The sequence below is a fragment of the Cinclus cinclus genome, chromosome 2, assembly GCF_963662255.1.
Source record: "Cinclus cinclus chromosome 2, bCinCin1.1, whole genome shotgun sequence".
Classification (NCBI taxonomy): Eukaryota; Metazoa; Chordata; class Aves; order Passeriformes; family Cinclidae; genus Cinclus; species Cinclus cinclus.
In genome coordinates, this window is record NC_085047.1 from 6,367,247 (window position 1) to 6,385,272 (window position 18,026).

General features: G+C 38.2%; 1 protein-coding gene across 3 annotated transcripts in view; it reads right to left on the reverse strand.

Annotated features, from left to right (window-relative positions):
- Positions 1-2,662: 2,662 nt before the first annotated feature.
- Positions 2,663-18,026, reverse strand: part of CADM2 (cell adhesion molecule 2) — a 159,275-nt gene continuing 143,911 nt past the window's right edge. For all 3 annotated transcript variants that reach the window (XM_062515335.1, XM_062515336.1, XM_062515334.1), the window contains 2 exons: positions 4,432-4,557; positions 2,663-2,781 (listed from right to left, as the gene is read on the reverse strand). In XM_062515335.1, the coding sequence (XP_062371319.1) occupies positions 2,663-2,781; positions 4,432-4,557 (245 nt within the window). The remainder of the gene's footprint in view (positions 2,782-4,431; positions 4,558-18,026) is intronic.

Genomic DNA, 18,026 nt, shown 5'->3' on the forward strand with positions numbered 1-18,026 from the left:
ATCCTGCTTTTGAAGATCCTACCTGACCTTGGCTGGGTAATGGTTCAAGTAACAACCCTACTATTCAAGCGAGCTGGAATTAGGAAGGATGATGGAAGGCGTAAACACCACGTTGGTTGGGAATTCCACTTGAGCAAATAAGGCCCTCATCCAGGGAAGCACTTCGTTTTTAAGCATGTGAACAGTGCCTTATACTCCAAGGGAACCTCTCTGATGCCTGAAGCTGAGTATGAGCTTAAAAGCTTAGCTAAACTGGGCCCCAGGTTCTGAAATAAAACTTTGATACTGTACTATAGCTAATGTAACTTACTGCTGTGACAAGAACCCATATTTTTGGTATTAGACTGAATGACTTCCTTTGCCAGCCTTTTACATGTTTATGTTTTGAAAGACATGAATATCTTGTAAACCTATACTAGTTTTCAATGTGTCTAGTAGCACCTACCTGGTTCTCTCAAACTACCATATTATATTAACATATTATTGCATTTTTCCACAGATGGGTATGGAGTGAACTGTAAAAACAAGCATGCAATCACATCAATGCAGACTTATTTCTTTAAAATGTCATACTGTATATGATTTATTATGTTAACACTCAACCACATCATATTATTTATGTCTGTATATTTTGAAAAAGTGCTGCTTTGATTGACGTCACCCTTTTTTCTTAGAAATTAACAAGATAAATGCTTCAACAAAAACAATTAAAATACTCTAATATTGTCCTTAAAAGGTTTATATTCTTCTGATAAATAATCTGTCACAGCACCTTTATCTTCCATTTTACCATACCACATGATGTCGTATTCCAAATTCTCCCTTCCCCACACAAAAATAAAATCCCAGGAGAAAGTCCTTTACAGCAGACCATCATGCTTTTATGCTTCACAAATACATCAACCAGAGAGAAATACTTCTTTTGTCAAAGGTGCAAAACACGGGAGCAGAGCGAGCTCCAACTAGACTAACTTGCGTTCTCCAGTGTAGAATCATTTCCAAGACCTGTTATGGCATCCTTTTCTTTTCATTGGAAGAGGAAATAAGCCGATGGGCTTACAGTGTTTTGTTGTCATATTTAAGAGCATGTGATTATTCAGCTGTCAATTACACAAAAAAATTTCAGAAATAATCCAAACAGAGACCTTCACTGTGGAGCTAAAAGCATGGCAGGAATTCTCTATCATTCACGGTGACATAAGTTTGTACCTCACAAAATGCATAGACAGGAATTTAATATAAAGAATTAGTCCATTTACTGTATACACAAAACATATATCTTTTGTTTTAACACTTCTATTTTTTCTTTTTTTTATTTTCTTTTTTTTTAAGTTTTTTTTGTTTGTTTTTCTTTTTTCTTTTTTGGCAAACCAACATAGAGAAGCAGCTCTGGAACTGCCAAATTAAAAATTGAGAATTTTAGCAACTCAATAGTACTTTTTAAGGATAATAATCAAATGTGGTTGTAATTTAAAACCTGAGGCTGTGCACTGGTTGTTAGCTTAAAACTACCTTTCCATATAACATTGTGCTTCCATTGTATAACAAAGAAAAAATTAACAAGAACTAGAAAAGTTTGCTGCTGAACAGTGCTAGGACATACAGACAAAAAAATACTAACACATGTTATCTACTCAGAATATTCATTTTGAGTCATATCTAAAGGGATATAATGGACATTAGAAAATGCTTACTTGTGACTGACTTCGCTACTGCCAAAAAAGTTGAATATGTATCAAGTAATGTTTAATTGAATTTATTATATGCACTATATACAGACACTAAAATGCCTTGCAATTGTGCCCCATGAACACATCAAATTTGAGTAGGCAGGTGAATTCATGTTTAGCAAATAAATTATAAAAACATAAATTACTCAGAAAGTTCTCTAATCTTTGTGATCCCAAAAGCCAGGAAAAGGGCAGGAAAACTGTTTCAAGAGAAGCTCTATTACCTAGAGCTACCTAGAATGTGTATAGCTACTCAGCTTGTCTTCACCACTGAAACATGGCACTGTTGTCAAGGTACCATTTAAATCATAACAAAACACAGCAAAACAAAACAAGAAATTCATTGGACTGGTCTTTTTTTCCCACCAAATCCAAACACACAGGAAACTATACTAAACAGATTTCAATTTGTGTTTCCAAGGGCATATGTTTCAAAAACGAGTTGCTTTTTGAATTATAGATAGACAGGTACAAAATATTCTTTGTAAACATCTAATCTTAGACTTAACATTTGCTGTAAGTAAATTAGGACCTTACCTAATAGTACTTGTTATGAATTTTGTTCTATGACATACTAGGAGGGACATGATAAAAGAAAACTGGAAAAGAAAGCTGCATAACACTTAAATATGTAGAAAACTTGGATTAAGATGATGATTAACATTGTTAAGGCTGTATATTCAAGCACTGTATGTTAAGAGAGCAGTGGATATGATTTTTAGGCAATAAGAAATGTCCTGTTTTACGCATGATACTGTAATTACAGAATGATGATGTCAACTGCTGATTGTTGGTGTAAACTGGCTACTTATAGCAGGTATGGGAGTTAATAAAGATAGCAGAAGATGGCAGAAATGAATTCTGAGAAATGATAGCCAGTTTTCTCCAGCAGTCAGCCTGATAAGAAAAACTCCAAGATTCTAGCTCTGCATCTAAATGAAATACTCTTTTTTCTCCTCTGCATTGACTTGGCTGCCTTCTGCATTGATAATGGCTGTGTCGGCATCAGGTGCATCTTCAGCTCCTTTTGCTTCATTTGTTAAATATGTTCCTGTAGGAATCAGTAAAAGAGAAAAGAAAAGAAAAAAGAAAAAAGAAAAAGGAGAAAGATTAGGTTTTTGTTTTTTTTTTTTTTTTTTTTTTTTACACTTCATTATAGGAAGTGCATTTCAAACAATGTACTCCATTTTTTTAACGAATGAAAAACATTCTTACACAGTTTTTAGTAGACATCATAAGGATATGCTCAACTTTGTAATTTGCTTAAGAAATATTTACACTGATACTTAAACTGGCAAAGGTACACATAAAAATTCTTGTATATCCACAATAAATTAAGGAAATATTTTAATAAGACTTCACTTTATCTAACGGCAGTAATACACAATGCATTTTTCAATTATACACTAAGTGATAAAATCTTGATTATTTTATGAAATAGCTATCCATCAAAAACAAAGCAATTTTGAAGACTTAGATATTCATAAACATGCTTGCCTTTTTTTTTTTAATGGCCACTGATCATTTGTATTTCTGTTTTTTTTTGATGATATCTAGGCTTTAATTTTACAGAATTGTATCATAGTAGGTTCCAAAGAATTCCAAAGAATTACAAAACTGAAGCAGTTTTATTAACTGAACCAACTCATATTATACTATCACAGCTATTTTTATGCTCTGGATATGAATGAGAAAAGAAATGTGTACAGTAGTTGAATTTCCCTTTGTGAAAAGCACTATTTATGCTGGCATAAGGTGTACAACTGTTCATTCAGGAAAGTAAAACAAAAGAGAAACACTTTCAATGGCTCATTAAAAAAAAACAAACTGATTTTCTCCCACTCTAGTCCAATCAAATTGAAAAGATGTTTTTTTATCAATTGATGTTTGCTAGGTATATGATTACCCTATTTAAAATGAGAGTTACTGAATTAATACCAACACTCATCTTCTTTTTTTCTTTCTTTTTTTTTTTTTTTTTTGCAGGGGTATAGAAAGGGATTTAACTGAGTTTTAGCAATACGCCTACAAGCTGTACAGAGGTTAAATCTCAAGGCATGATTTTGGAACTAACTAGGTCAAAGTCAAATCACAGAGAAGTCAGAAGTCAGTGTCACTCCATTCCTGTTATCTTTAGTGGCAGAGGGGACTGAAAATGAAGGGACCAGAATTATTAAGGCAAAACCACAGAATAAAGTAAAGCTAGCCCCAGGAAGGAACTCCTTATTCCAGCAGGATCATTGATAAACTGATTGGAAAACTCACTGGATTCTAATATTATCTTTTAAACACATCCTTAAAATATTATCACAATCCATTAAAATGAAAGATCTTACTCACCCAACACATACATATTCTACTGAATGGATAGGCTAGTTAAAACTATGAGAACATGATGAGAACATGTAATCTAGTATCAGGAGCTACAATCCAAAACCAAGGGGCAATCTTAGCCCTTGGACTCTCTAAATCACTGACTTACAAGATGACCAAGGGCATGCACTAGCTCAATGTCCTTTGCCTTAGCCAGCCCACTGGACAACTCGTTAAAATTCACAGGGACTTCACTTTCAACTGGACTGAGAACTAGGTTTTGTTCAAATCATTTAGTAGAGGGGGGAAGGAGAAAGGGGATGGCACTTCCAGGTGAAATCATGCCTTGCTTCCAAGCATGACTGAACTTCCACTAAACGTGTCCTACCTTTATGTCTTGCCAGGTATCGACCAAGGAGAATTATAGAACATAGTGTTACAAAGACAACTACAGCCACTATTCCTCCTATAAGAGCGTGGTCAGGTCCAGTCTGTCCAGCCAAAGCATTTGGATCTAGAGGGAGAGACAAAAAAGCAAAAATGGTCCTACACAGAGAAAAAAAATGTCAGGAAAATTCATAATACCAAGTTTTATACTGATCATCTGGAAAATAGGGCATTTCCATCTTTAATATTCAGCATGGTTATTCCCACTTTTATTCCCAGTGTCTTATCAACGACACAGTGCTGCTTGTATTTCCAGATTGTTAAAACCCTGAGGACATCACAGATATGAAAAATATTACCTTATTCTTCTTTGGCAGAGGTTATTAAATGGAAAAGGTTTCTAGGTTTGTCCTCGTCATTTTACAACTGAAAACCTGGCCATAGCTATTTATAGAAGGAAAAACAAGGAAGTGAAGACTGGGGATCGGTTAGCATCAGCAGAATAGTGTCTGCATAATACATAATTTATAGAATTGATTCTCAGTGGGGAACCCTTATATGTTCTCTTCTCATTCCTACCCTCTTGCACCAGAACTAAAAAGCAGATAAAGTGCAGCCAAGTTCCTCTGCACATGGCTGAGTCTGCATGGATTTGGTCAGATAAAGGTATCAGGAAACCTGAAACTCATCATTCAGACTCAAGCATCAGTTTGTGAATCTACGACAAACGCTCAGTTAACACCCAGTGTGAGCAAGCTTTAATAGATATCACACAATCACAGAGTCAGCTGGGATAGAAAAGACCTTTGAGATCATCAAGCCCAACCAATGAAGTAACACCACCTTGTCAACCAGTCCATGGCACTGACTGCCACATCCAGTCCCTTCTTAAACACCTCCAGGGATGGTGACACCACTGCCTCCCTGCCAGCCCATCCCAATGCCCAATCACTCTTTCTGTGACAAACTTCTTCCCAACGCCCAGCTTAAACCTCCTCTGGCACAGCTTGCACTTTGTTGCTGTTAAACCTCACGCTGCTGTAATCAGCCCATCGATCCAGCCTGTCCAGGGTCCCTCTGCAGAGCCCTCCTACCCCTCAACAGATCAACACCCCCCACAGCTTGGTGTCATCTACACATTTGCTAATGGCAGAGTGAATCAGCAGGTTCCTTTATCCAGCTCTGGGAATACTGTCAGATTCAAGTGTTCTGTGCTGGTCATTTACCTGTTCATTGCCTGATGTGTCACAAAAGTTGCAAAGAGACTGTCATGGGAAATAGCACTGCTTTGGGGTGAGTAATGCTGCAGAGCTTTTAGCAATGAACTGGTAACCTGTGACTGTTGACTCCACAGATTAATGCAGAAGGTAAAATTTTAATCTGAGGATCTCAACTTGGTTCCCATTACAATGAAAACGCTGCTGCTATCAAGTAATAGTAATTCTCTGAAGATGTTATTAGCATGTCCAGTATGCTGCAATCATTCCACTCTCACTGCTTCAAGGGCATTTCCCTTGTAGGAGTTGATTATGTTCTTCAAATAGTTTGCAAACAACTTCTTTGCTTTGCAAAAGGGAAAGGCAGGAAAAATATTTACACAGAAAAGAGGGCAAGTCTGTGAAAATGATAGAAAGGCCTCTGATAATGCTGAGAGGTGCGATTCCTTAATGCCATGATTACATTCTGCTGACCAGGATTGCTATATGGCAGTAAGATGCATGGATACATCTGGTATGGGAGTCTCACGAGCTATAACAAGGCCAAGTGCTGGTGCTGCACCCAGGTCCGGAAAAATCCTGCTCTCAGTCCAGGCTGGGGGATCAACAGATCCAGAGCAGTCTGGCTGAGAAGGACTTGGGGTGTGCTGCTGGATGGACAGGAGTTGGCCTTGTGCTCTTGCGGCCCAGAAAGCCAAATGTGTCCTGGGCTGCATCCAAAGAACTGTGGGCAGCAGTCAAGGGAGAGAATTCTCTCCCTCTGAGCCACTCTTCTGAGATACCATCTGGAGAACTGCATCCAGTTCTGGGGTTTCCAGCACAGGAAGGACATGGACATGTTGGAGTGAAACCAGAGGCGGCCACCAAGATGATGTGAGGGATGGGGCACCTCTTCTGTGAGGAAAGGTTGAGAGAATTGGAATTTTTCAGCCTGGAGAAGATATGGGCTTTTGGGTGACCTAACTGTGGCCTTCCAGTGCCTGAAGGGAGCCTGCAAGAAAGATGGAGAGACACTATTTACAAGAATATGTAATGATAGGACAAGGGGAAATAGCTTCAAACTAAGAGTAGGTTTAGAGTGGATTTTAGGAAGAAATTTTTTCACTGTGTGGGTGGTGAGGGGCTGGCACAGGTTGCCCAGGGAAGCTGTGGCTGCCCCATCTCTGGAAGTGTTCTAGACCAGGATGGATGGAGCTCTGAGCACCCTGATCTATTTGGAAGGTGTCCCTGCCCATGGAACTAGACGATCTTTAAGGTGCCTTCCAAGTCAAGCCATTCTATGACTCCAAGATCTACGAATGCATGCGTACATAAATATAATGTTCCACAGAGGAAAGAAAAGAATCCTGTTTTCCCTTCCTGCAGCTACATTTTCAGGCTTGCTGGAGCACAGAGTGGTGTGGCCACTGGTACAGATTCAGTTCTGCTCTTAATGACCACTGGACTCATGAGGCTGGACTTTGTCACTTATTGCTGGCTTTCTGAGCTCCCACACCTTTCTCTTCTGGCTGCCACGAGAACTTTGTGGAAGCTGGTCATAGCGCTTCTGTGGACATGATGGCAAATAATAGGTATTTGGCTTCAGAAAAGCTAAAAACACCTTATAAAGTCAGCTTGCCTGCATCCTCTTCCACCTCCACATCCTCCTGGCATGCTGCTGCTGGTGGTGGCATCACGCCGAGTACACATTACCAGTCTCGTGGGACATAGGCTCCATTTTGGTCATTAAATCCGACCCCAGATCCTGTGCACCAGGAGACCCACAGGGGAAAGCAAGAGTGCTGGAGTACTGCCTCCCCAAAGCAAGAGCTTGGAGCATTCAGCCACTCTCCCCTTGCCTGGCAGGGGCTTTGTTTTGCGAGCGGAGTGAGGAAGAGGCGGCTGCTCGCTTGAGAAGATGGAAGGTGACAGCTTGCTGCAGGAACGTCAGACTGCTTGAGCCATCTAGAAAATTCCTCATTGTGTGGTGCCTGCGGCAATGTCGAGTACAGCTCCTCCTTGCAGCAAAAGGGCAGGACCCGTTTGGACTCTGAGGACCACCCATGTCCCCAAGCCCTGTGTGTGACCTGCAGGAGATGCTCTTTAGCAGCACTCGGACAGGAGCAGCATGAAAGGGTTTTCCCACCAAAAACTGGCTCCTGCTGGTAACACTAAAGAATAAAAGGAGATCTTTTGAGGGATAATACACTTCCTGATGCAGAGCATAATCCAGAGACGGGTTAGCACAGAACTTTATCTACAGGCATTTTTGCAAAGCTGATTGAAGTGCACAGCATTAGCTCAATACCCAGACTTACAACGCACGTCCTCTGTGAGCTTTAATAAACATTACAGATAAAAATCCTCACAATGCACTAAGATAAATACATCTCTGTGTTTTTATCCTCAGGTGATTTCTGACATAGAGTAACTCACTCCTCCTCTGACATACCTGATGTGACTACAAAAAGCGACCCAAAGCCAGCCTAAATACAAGGTTGCCACCTATTAGTGTGAATTAATGAGATTCTGATACTGCTGATTCTGATACTGAATTTTTTTAACATTAAAATTAATACAGGTATTCATTGGACTGCAAAAGTAGCATCATATTTTTTGCTCTAATTCCAACCTTGCTATCAAAACCAGATTAGAGGGGTTGGTATTGCTAGAGAAGTTTGTCCAGAAAAAAAACCCAAAAACTTATACATAATCTATTACTATTATATTACCGGTGAACAATTTCTTTGTTTAAAATGAAAAAGGAAAGGAAGTAGAGAAAGGAAAAGATGGAAGCCAAGGAAATAAAGAAAGATTCTTAAAAGTGGCCAATATTTTCTTGGGAAACAAACCTTTTTTTTCCATCTCAAAATGAAAATCTGTACAACATAAACAATATTCTGAACAGGAAGCATACCTCATGAATAGTCTCCTCACAGAAAAATAATGTTAGCATTAAATATAAATATTCTCTACATTATGCATAGAGAGTAATGAACTATGCTTTTGCCTTTCATGAAATGACCTAAGCCTCATGAGTGAATTATAGATCTGGGGCTTTCGTGGTATAAATAATTACTATTTCAAAATGTACCCGAGCAGTATCTGAAAGATAGAAATACAGGGAATTGGAAACTACTTTTTTTTTTTTGTATTTTTGGTGTTTATACAGTGAACATGCATAATCATTCAGCTGTTCTGGGCACAAGTGTTAGCAACTGTCATTAAAGTCCCTGAAACCACTCCACAGTTTGCTTTCCAAAAAGAATACTATTCAGATTATTTTTTGATTCACATTTTAGACTTCATGGACTTTACCAAGTAAATCCTACCCTGCCATGCACACAATTTGAGGAAATGAAATCTTAGGTATGCAACTGTGCAATAAATACTTATAATTCCAGTTGTTTCCACTAAAAATTTTAGATCACAGTGTTACTGTTTTAATACATACTGTTTTTTTGTCTGCATGAACACAGGCAGCTACAGTAGTCATGGCCTGAAACAGTGGAATTGCAATTTTGCAATCAGACTAGATCTTCAGAAATCAGTACTTTTTTCTGCTTATTTCATCCTTTTATGAAACTAAGAAAATCTTATAAAAACATAATGACACAAAACCTCACAATTCTCCTTTATTTGCTTTGTTTTTTTTTTTTTAATTTAGAAAGCCTCTTCAAAATACTGATTGCCAAAGCTATGAAAATGCACCCATTTTCAACTTCTGGGATTTCCCTGTTACTGTTTGTTCGCAAACTCTGAATACACTTAAATGAAATAACACACACTTAAATTAAATAACACTCTTAAAATGACTAGGAGCGAAAAAATGGCCTCATTTGTTAAGAGATGAAACACATCAGATAAACCTTGGATCTAGAAATAAGTTGATATGTGCTTTTTATGACCTGTTGATAAAGTTTCAGCAGAATATTTTAATACAAATTCACACTTTAGTTAAGCAGAGAAATTTTGGAATAGTTTTTCATGTTTTTGCATAAAGTTTATGTTAATTATTCACCTACATTCAGTTTCTTCATGCATAAGTTTCCTTCTTATTTATGCAGAGTTGACTTGACAGAGCAGGCTGCAGGAAAGGGTCAGATAACTCTTCCCTGAGCAAAGGCAAAACAAGCACATTTGTGAATGCTGAAATGGCATATTTTGGGGAATATGTGCTCAAGTAGCCCTCTCTTTTGCAGAATGTTATCAATATGTATTTTTGGCTCATATGCTGAAGTTTTAAAGAATAACTCTGAGTGTGAGATGACCTAGGTTTTGAGGCATCCACCATAATAATATTAATAATAATAATAATAATAATAATAATAATAATAATAATAATAATAATAATAATAATAAGTTCTGACCATTTCTACTATATGAAAAATTGGAAATATCCTAATTTGCTGTGGAGCTTAAATAGAATTCACAAAATGAAGTATATGTATTAGTCATAAATTACTGGTCCTTAAGGCTGGGTAAAGAAAGGGATGTCCCATTTCTCACAGAAATACTGCAACCACAAGTCTACTTTCACTTTTATTGATTTGGTAAATAATCAAATGCTGTGGCAATGTAGACTTGCTCCAATAAGGGATCCTGGGGCATGGCTCTGTGTTACAATTTATATGGCAGAAAAATCTCTTCAATTGACTCCTGATTCTTTCCCCATATTCAGGGACTTATTATAACCCCTAGTACAACCCAACAGTATTTCATACTTTTGCAAAAGCTATTGCTTTAAGTGCTTTGTTCAAATAGATCAGTAAAGCAATGTGCATTTTAGGGCGGGAAAACTCAAAAAGCACAAAAAAGTAAATAAATAGCTCTGTCTTATTTGAAATGCCATTGAAATGGTACAGGAAAATGAGTGGTGGGGGACTGAAGATTTCTGGAGAAAAATCTAGCAAGGACCCTCAAATAATGAGATATCTAAACCTGCACTTCTTTGAAGTGTCCTAACTAGCTGAGACCACACTTCAACAACTATGGGGAGAGAGTAGTTTGAGGATTTCTCAAGTCCAACAGTGAATGTAAATTACATCAGAAATATTCCCCAGTGAACTTTTTCTTCATATCAGTTTAATTTCCCAAGGAGAGGAGAGCTTGTGTGATTATTCTCTTTCACTCTGTTCCAATTACATATGAACCGTGGCTCCATTACGACAAGTTTAAAGAGACAGTAAAGAGTCTTGTTTTCTTATAACTAACCTGAGAGGACAGGTTGCAGCAGGGGCTCAGAGGTTATTAGATACCAGAGAATGTGTAGGAAGAATGCCTTTATAAAAGCCCTAATAGAGACAAAAGCTTCCGTCAAAATCTCTGCCCAAAAATCAATTTTTCATTAGAGGTGTCTCTCCATTGCAAATACTTTGGAGTCCAGTGGCACAGATGCTGTTTGAAGCTTTTCACACAGTAAGGTGGCATTTATAACCTCTAAACCCTTGCCTCCTCACCTTTTTTCCTCTCCCCAAAGCCCACCCTTCATGCTTCTCTTCCTTCTTGTCTCAGCTGACACTGCATTATTTCCATAATTCAGTTAAAAAGCCATGAGACATAATCTCATGGAAACCAGAGTTTTTTTCCAAAGCTTATGGCACGAACTTGGGTTTTGAAATGTATTCAGACTAATGTTATTGCCAAGATTTAGCCACAGGGTTTATAAAATATTTAATTGTCCCACCAATGCAAGTTCAGGGAAAAAAAATGTAAAACTTAAAAAAAAAAAAATCAAAACAAACAAGCTAAAACAAACCCAAACCAAAAACCTCGTAACCAAAACCTCAAAACAGAACCTCAAAGATCTGTTTTTACATCAGTAGGAAAAAAGAGTGAAGAGGGAATTGTCCCACAATATGGATTGAAGGTTAGACTGAAGTGATGGCTGACAAGGTATTTGCCTTAGGAAAAGTGGCAGTAGTGCTGTCTGTGATAAATGCTGGTAAGTAGAATTTACCCTTTTTAGCATCTTAATTTGTGCACCCCAGAGTTCAATTTCTTTTGCATTGCCTGGAAGGCTGAAACAGGTGTTTTTAATCTCTTTTTGTAATATACTACTAACCACTAAAATACATGTATGCCAAACTTGTGAAACTATTGTAAAGAGGGAAAAGAAACTTTCTGCACCTTCATTTAAATTGCAAAGAGTAGCTGCCCAAAGGGGCTGGATGTGAAATTCGTTGAAAATGCGTTTTGTTATTAACCAATTTCGAACTTAAAATATGTGACAAGCTTCTTTATCCTTCAGTGCCTGAAGCAAAGAAGAACAAAACAGTGTACTAATATACAGCACATATAAACTGCTATTTTAATAGTAGAACATCATCAACCATAGTGAAGACAGGCAGGAAAAAATACTTCTAAACCTTCAAAAGAATTGATAGTCTTTTCTTCCCATGCTACTGAAGTAGCACATTTGGCCCATTTTGCCTCTAAGTGTTTTGGGTTTTTTTTCCCAGTACTGAATTTTATATGCATTCCTATTAAGAAGAGCCTACATCCCCAGAAAGATACAAGTCCCACACTAATTTTTCAGCAGCTGAAATTACGACTCCTTTCGAAGAGCTCCTGTTGTTCTCATGAAGCCAAGACTTCTTTCAGAGGAGAGAAAAATGCAAATGCCTCCTGATATGCATTTGTGAGTAGGTAGACCTTGTCAAAGTGAATAAAAACATTACCCATACCTATTTATTTTGTAAATGTATTTTTTTTTAATGCTTAGAAGAGAGCTGTATACCTACAACATTAAGATGAAAAGTTTAACAATATTTTTAAGGGTCTTTAGAGCCTTGTTCCATATTTTGTGCCTGTGTCATTGAGACTTTTGTTTAAGATTCTTTTCCCTTTCTCTCTTGTTTTTTTTTTTTTTCCTTAATGCTGCTTGAAAAGCTCCAGTTTACTGAAGGGAACAGTTCCTCTAATTAGAGCACATAAAAGACTTTTCTTATTGACAACATTATATTTTTTGGCTGTCAATAAACTCATTAATTGCTTCAGAATTTGTCTTAGGGAAAAGCACTGAAATCTGCAACATTTTGCCTTCATCTTATTTTCTGTAGAGGATAATTAAGTCAATTCTGAGTCTGAAGAAATACTTGCCCATCCAGCTATAACTTCTGTCTGCTGAAACAGGAGGCTGTAAGGAAGGAGAAAACTACCACAGATGACATGAGAACTTCCCTGTTAAACTGAATGAATCAACTGTTCCAGCATTTAAATTTTCATTTTCTTGTGAAGTTCCAGAATGCTCAGTGCCTTCATTGCAGTAAAAAAAAAAAAATTGAACTTTGGAAACATCCACCTATTAGACACTTGAAAAAAAAAAAAACAGAAAAAAAGAAGAAGAAACTACCTAGAAAAATGAGATTTGTGACTTCTTACTTTGCGAGAAAAAGCTGCACTTCAGAAGTGCCATCTTTCTTCTGATGACTTTCCATCAATTAATATAGGAAGAGCCCTGCTCTTGGTTTTCTTTGTCAAAAAAGGTCAGAGACCAGATGGAGCTGGGGTGAGCGCATCTCCTTTTCCGGACACCAGAAGTTAATTATCTGTATAAATATTAAACCATTCTCTCATTAATACAGAAACTGGAGATGCCAGTTTCTTCTCCCTTTCTTTCTTTATTCGGTGGCATTTGGTTGCTTCCCACAAACTTTGATTTTCTGGAGCAAACATGACCAGGACTGTGTGGGAAGGGAGCTTGGCACCTGTGCTCCATTGAGTTTGGCTGAGCGTGGGCATCTGCTGCTGGCTGCCATCAGGGGCTGGGGCCAGTCTTAGATGGTCTATGGCAGTCTTAGCATTCACATTTCAGGAGAAGGAAACTCATTATCACCATAATATCACACATTAGGAATTATGGGGAGATCGCTGAGAGAGTGATCACTCAAAGCGCTAAAGGGATCGCTCAAAGCTTCCTCCACTAAAAGAAGGAAGCCCCAAGAGATTAAGCCCACTGGAAAATGGCACGAATATTTCCACTGTGCCTTTTTTGCCACCTTGTTTTCCATGTTGTTACATGAATTCCCTCACTGATTACTTCTGAGAGCTAATCAGTATCACTGCAGAGCTCAAATAATAAATACCACCACAAGTAAGCAGTGGGAGAAAGGCACACTTTCAGTCAAGAAATGGCATGAAACAAATGGATGGGGAGGATCAGCAGAGAGAGAGAGACAAAGCTGCTCCTGATGGCAGAAGTTGGGGAGGAGAAGGTTTTGTCACCAGTAAGGCACAGCCATGCACATAAAGTTAGTTGAGAACAGGTAAGGATGGGTAAAGATCAGAGAGGCAGCAGCAGATTCACAGCTGTACAAGGTACATTGTACTGAATATGTTCATGAGAGTTTTAAAGCCAAGAAGGGCAGTTTTAATTTAATTGAAGAACAGCTCTAATTAAAACTTAGTTCTGTGGTGGAAGAAAACCTATTGTTCAAATGAATTCTTTATGCTTGTCATAATAATTTTTTCATACCAAATCAGATTAGAGTAATTATAAGCCTATAATGACATCAAAACACCCCAGTAAACCAGCCACTTACAGCCACAATCTGACACCTTATTCAGGCTGAACTGCAATTTAATCTGTCATGGGACTACTCAATATGAGTAGCTGTAATAGAAGAGCCTCTTTGGCAGTTAATAGTATATTTTATCTGTCAGTCTATCTCCAGACTAGCCAGGCATACTTGTGGTTAGGGTAGTAACTGATCCAAAAGAGGATGTTGACTGATCCAGTTCATCTCAGAAAGAGAGATGTGAGAGACATTAGCCTGCTGTAATGCACAGAGAAACAGGAATGAGGGAAATATTATTGATAAGGTCAGCACCGTCGTTAATATGTGAGGCACCTTCCATACCTGCTCTAATTAGGGCACAAAATCTTTTTAAATTCTTTGTGACAATGGCAACATCCATTTGTGAAGTTCTTGTCCAAGACATAAATCTACCTTCAATTTGCTTGAATTTTTTCCTGTGGTTTAATTGAATGCTATTCATTCCTTATCCTGACCCTGTACTAATGGAAACAACAATATTTCCCCCTTTTAATAATGACATGCTTGATGGAATTCAATATCTTAACCAAATTCTCCTCTGGGAACTTTAAGCCTGTTGTTTTCAGATGCCTTTAAGTTAAATACCATCCAGCTATTAGAAAGAGATTGTTTGCTCTTAAAGCCATCGATTGGTAATGGGTTTGCTAAGAATAACATTGGGCTTTACTTTTTACTTCCCTAAAGCTTTTCTGTATTCATAAAAAATTACAGTTACACAGTCTTTGGTTTATGGGCTTCTTGTTGTGGTTTTTTTGTTTGGTTGGTTGTTTTTTTTTGTTTGTTTGGTTGGTTTTTTTTGTTTGTTTGTTTGGTTGTTGTTGTTTTTTTAATTGGCAACACGCATTAATTTCCAGCAGCATGATCTCCACTGTCAGCACCACTAGCTGTAACACACCCAGATTCTACCAAGGGGGTCACATCCCCACCAGTTTGCAACTGACAGATTCATTTCCTACCTTCTCCTGAGACAGTGACGAGAACTGAGAAACCAGAGGTCCAGTGTAATTACTATGTATATCTCAGATTAAATAAATGTGATAAAAGCCTCCATCTGGCTGTTGATCAAATGTGCAGAGGCAGGCTGATTTTCAGTGACATATTACAATATGTCTCTTGTAACAGTCCCTAATGCCAGCCTGTAAATTACTTACATTTGGGATTACTTGACTATGGCAGAGAGAAATATTACTCACTGTAATGTGTGGCCTATTGGGAGCATGGGAGACGTGGTCTAATCTTAAAGTTGTTAAGCAAGGTATTAAGAAATAATGAGGCCATGTTTATTTTACTATATTCTGATTGTGCTCACACTGTTTGAAGATGGCAGACCAAATTTAATAGCAGCCTGAGCTTGTTTCAGATGCTGGAAAGCTGTAGAAATTCTAACACTGGGGAAATAAGTATCTAATTCTAGAGGAGAACTTTAAAGATCAGAAAAATCCTGTGAAATATGCCAATAGTTTCAAATTATACACTATCTGCAGAAAAGAAAATAAATCTGTAGTTCAGGGCCTTCCATTTAAGAAAAATCCTAACCAGAAACGTCAAAAATAAAATAACACAAATTTCAAGCAAAAAATAGACAATGATGCTGCCATTTCACAATTTACTTTACAGCTCTCCTTGCAGTGGTGGCTGCACCATGTGGACAGTCAAAATTTAGTACATTACTGAAGGTCTTTTAAAAACCTATGGTAAGGAAGAAAGGTTGGGGGAAAAATGTCTGGAGGATATTCACAGAGCAATTGATTGTGGTTTGAAGGGCTTTTCTTACGATTTACAGCTTCTTGAGCATTATAGTTCACAGATCATCAACAAAATTAATTCAAAATTGAGAATACAAGGCTACAAGGCTTAAAAAAAAAAAGGCAAATATCATCTCATAGTCAAAGGAAGGATATTTCTGGTCTACCCTATCACATTGTCATGGTTCTTACTGCACATTCATTCTGCCCAGAAAGTGTGCCAGGACACTGTGTAAATCAAAGAGAGTTTTGGCCTTGCAAATTCCCGCTCTAAAGCTGAGGAAGACACCCTTGCTGTTCTACAGCTCTTAAATGAGAGCATCTTTGTAGTGCAGGGGGGTAAAATTTGCTTCCACCTAGACACAAGCCTGGAAAAAAGTTCTTGGAAGCATTATGAGCCTAAGAAAAATCTAGAAATAGTCTTCTCATCTCCTATGTGATCACTCCAACAGCTTTCCTTTCTTTCCCTATTCAGTTCTTATTCTGTTTTAATTGCATGAGATTTGCCATATAAACCCTTCACCTTAAATTGTCTGATTAGCCTGCATCACTTAGCATCGACTCTTAAATAACTGAAGTGGTTCATTAAATGACATTTCCTTTTAAAAGACCTCTGAAAACGTAGTCCTCCCTTTAGGAAGTCAAGAAGACAAATTGTGAGAGTAGAAAACAATGTTCTGAACAAATCTGGAATTAACACAACTTTTCCAAATGCCACTGCTGAGCAACTTTACTTCTTTCCTTCTTCCCCTTCTTCCTAATAAGTCTGTTGCCTTTACCTTATAGCCATGTAAGGGATATGATATTTTTCTTTGAAGTATTCCAAATGCTGAAACTGATTAAAAATAAAGATGCCCTTAAAAAACATGATGACACCCACTTTGATGCAGAAGCTTTGGTAAGTCTGCAAAATTTTGGATACGACTACTTAACCAACATCTTTAACAATACCATTCCCGACATGCAGTAGTGGACACTACATTCAGCTGAAAACCTGAGATTGTTTCTGAGAGCTGTGAAGCCAAATGTGGATATTTCAGGGGTGTTACAGCCCTTAATTCAGTAAAACATGTAAGCATGCAACAAACGAGACTTAAGAGAGGATTTAGTGCTTTTGTTAATTTGGAACTGGGCTGTTAGATCCCAGCTCCAGTTTACAAGACACTGGCTACCAGAGGAGACACAGGCAAGTTAAGCATACAGCTAGGAATCCTTGAGCTGTGAGAGGCAGTGTTTTTTAGCCTTCCTTGCCTTCTGGAAACCTTTAGCATGCTGCTCCTCCTCCCGTGGAGTTGAGATTCATGAATTCAGAGCCCACTGTGACAGCTCCTGTCTGACACCAGCACGTCTGGGTCCAGCGGCAGCGGCAGCAGCGAGCTCACGGTGCTGGGCAGAGAATAATCACAGAGTCCCCCTGGCTGGGAGCAGCCACTCATCAAAGCCCTGCTCCTCTCACCTGGCCTGTTCCTTCAATATCCATTTTGATACTTGAGGTGGAAAGGGGTTTTTCTGCACCTCTGGCCGAGCAAAGTCACGAAACCTTGCGCTTGCTGTGCTTGGTCTGCTCACAGCAGCACCCAAGGCCCAGAGGCTGGGGAGATGCTCCTGCAGGACATCGTGCTGGTGGCACCCTTTGAGAGCAAGGTTTTTCCAGGGAATAAGCATAGGAAATCAGGTTTAAATCCCTGCCATTCAACAAATACCTGGGCGTGTGCTTTGGCAAAGCGTTCTCTTTATCTGAGTCTCAGTTTCTCTGAAATAGAGTGAGGCTCAGGAACAATGTATTTACCTTGACTCACAGAAGGAATCATAAAAGAATGATTTTAGATATCACAGTTGTACTGGTAAGGCAGAAACTTCACCTGCCTTTACACACAATATGCTATATAACAGTATTTTAAACCATGTGAAATGGACTTCCGTGGGTCTAATTTTTACTAAGTTTTTTTTTGCTGGAGATTTAGATATATTTTTTTCTTGTATAAAAGGAAAGTATCTATTATTAGAATATCTAATAGAGTATCTATTATTATGAATTGGCATAATGAAGAAATTAAAAGCTAAATGCTTTTATTTCAGAGAGGTGAGACTGAACAG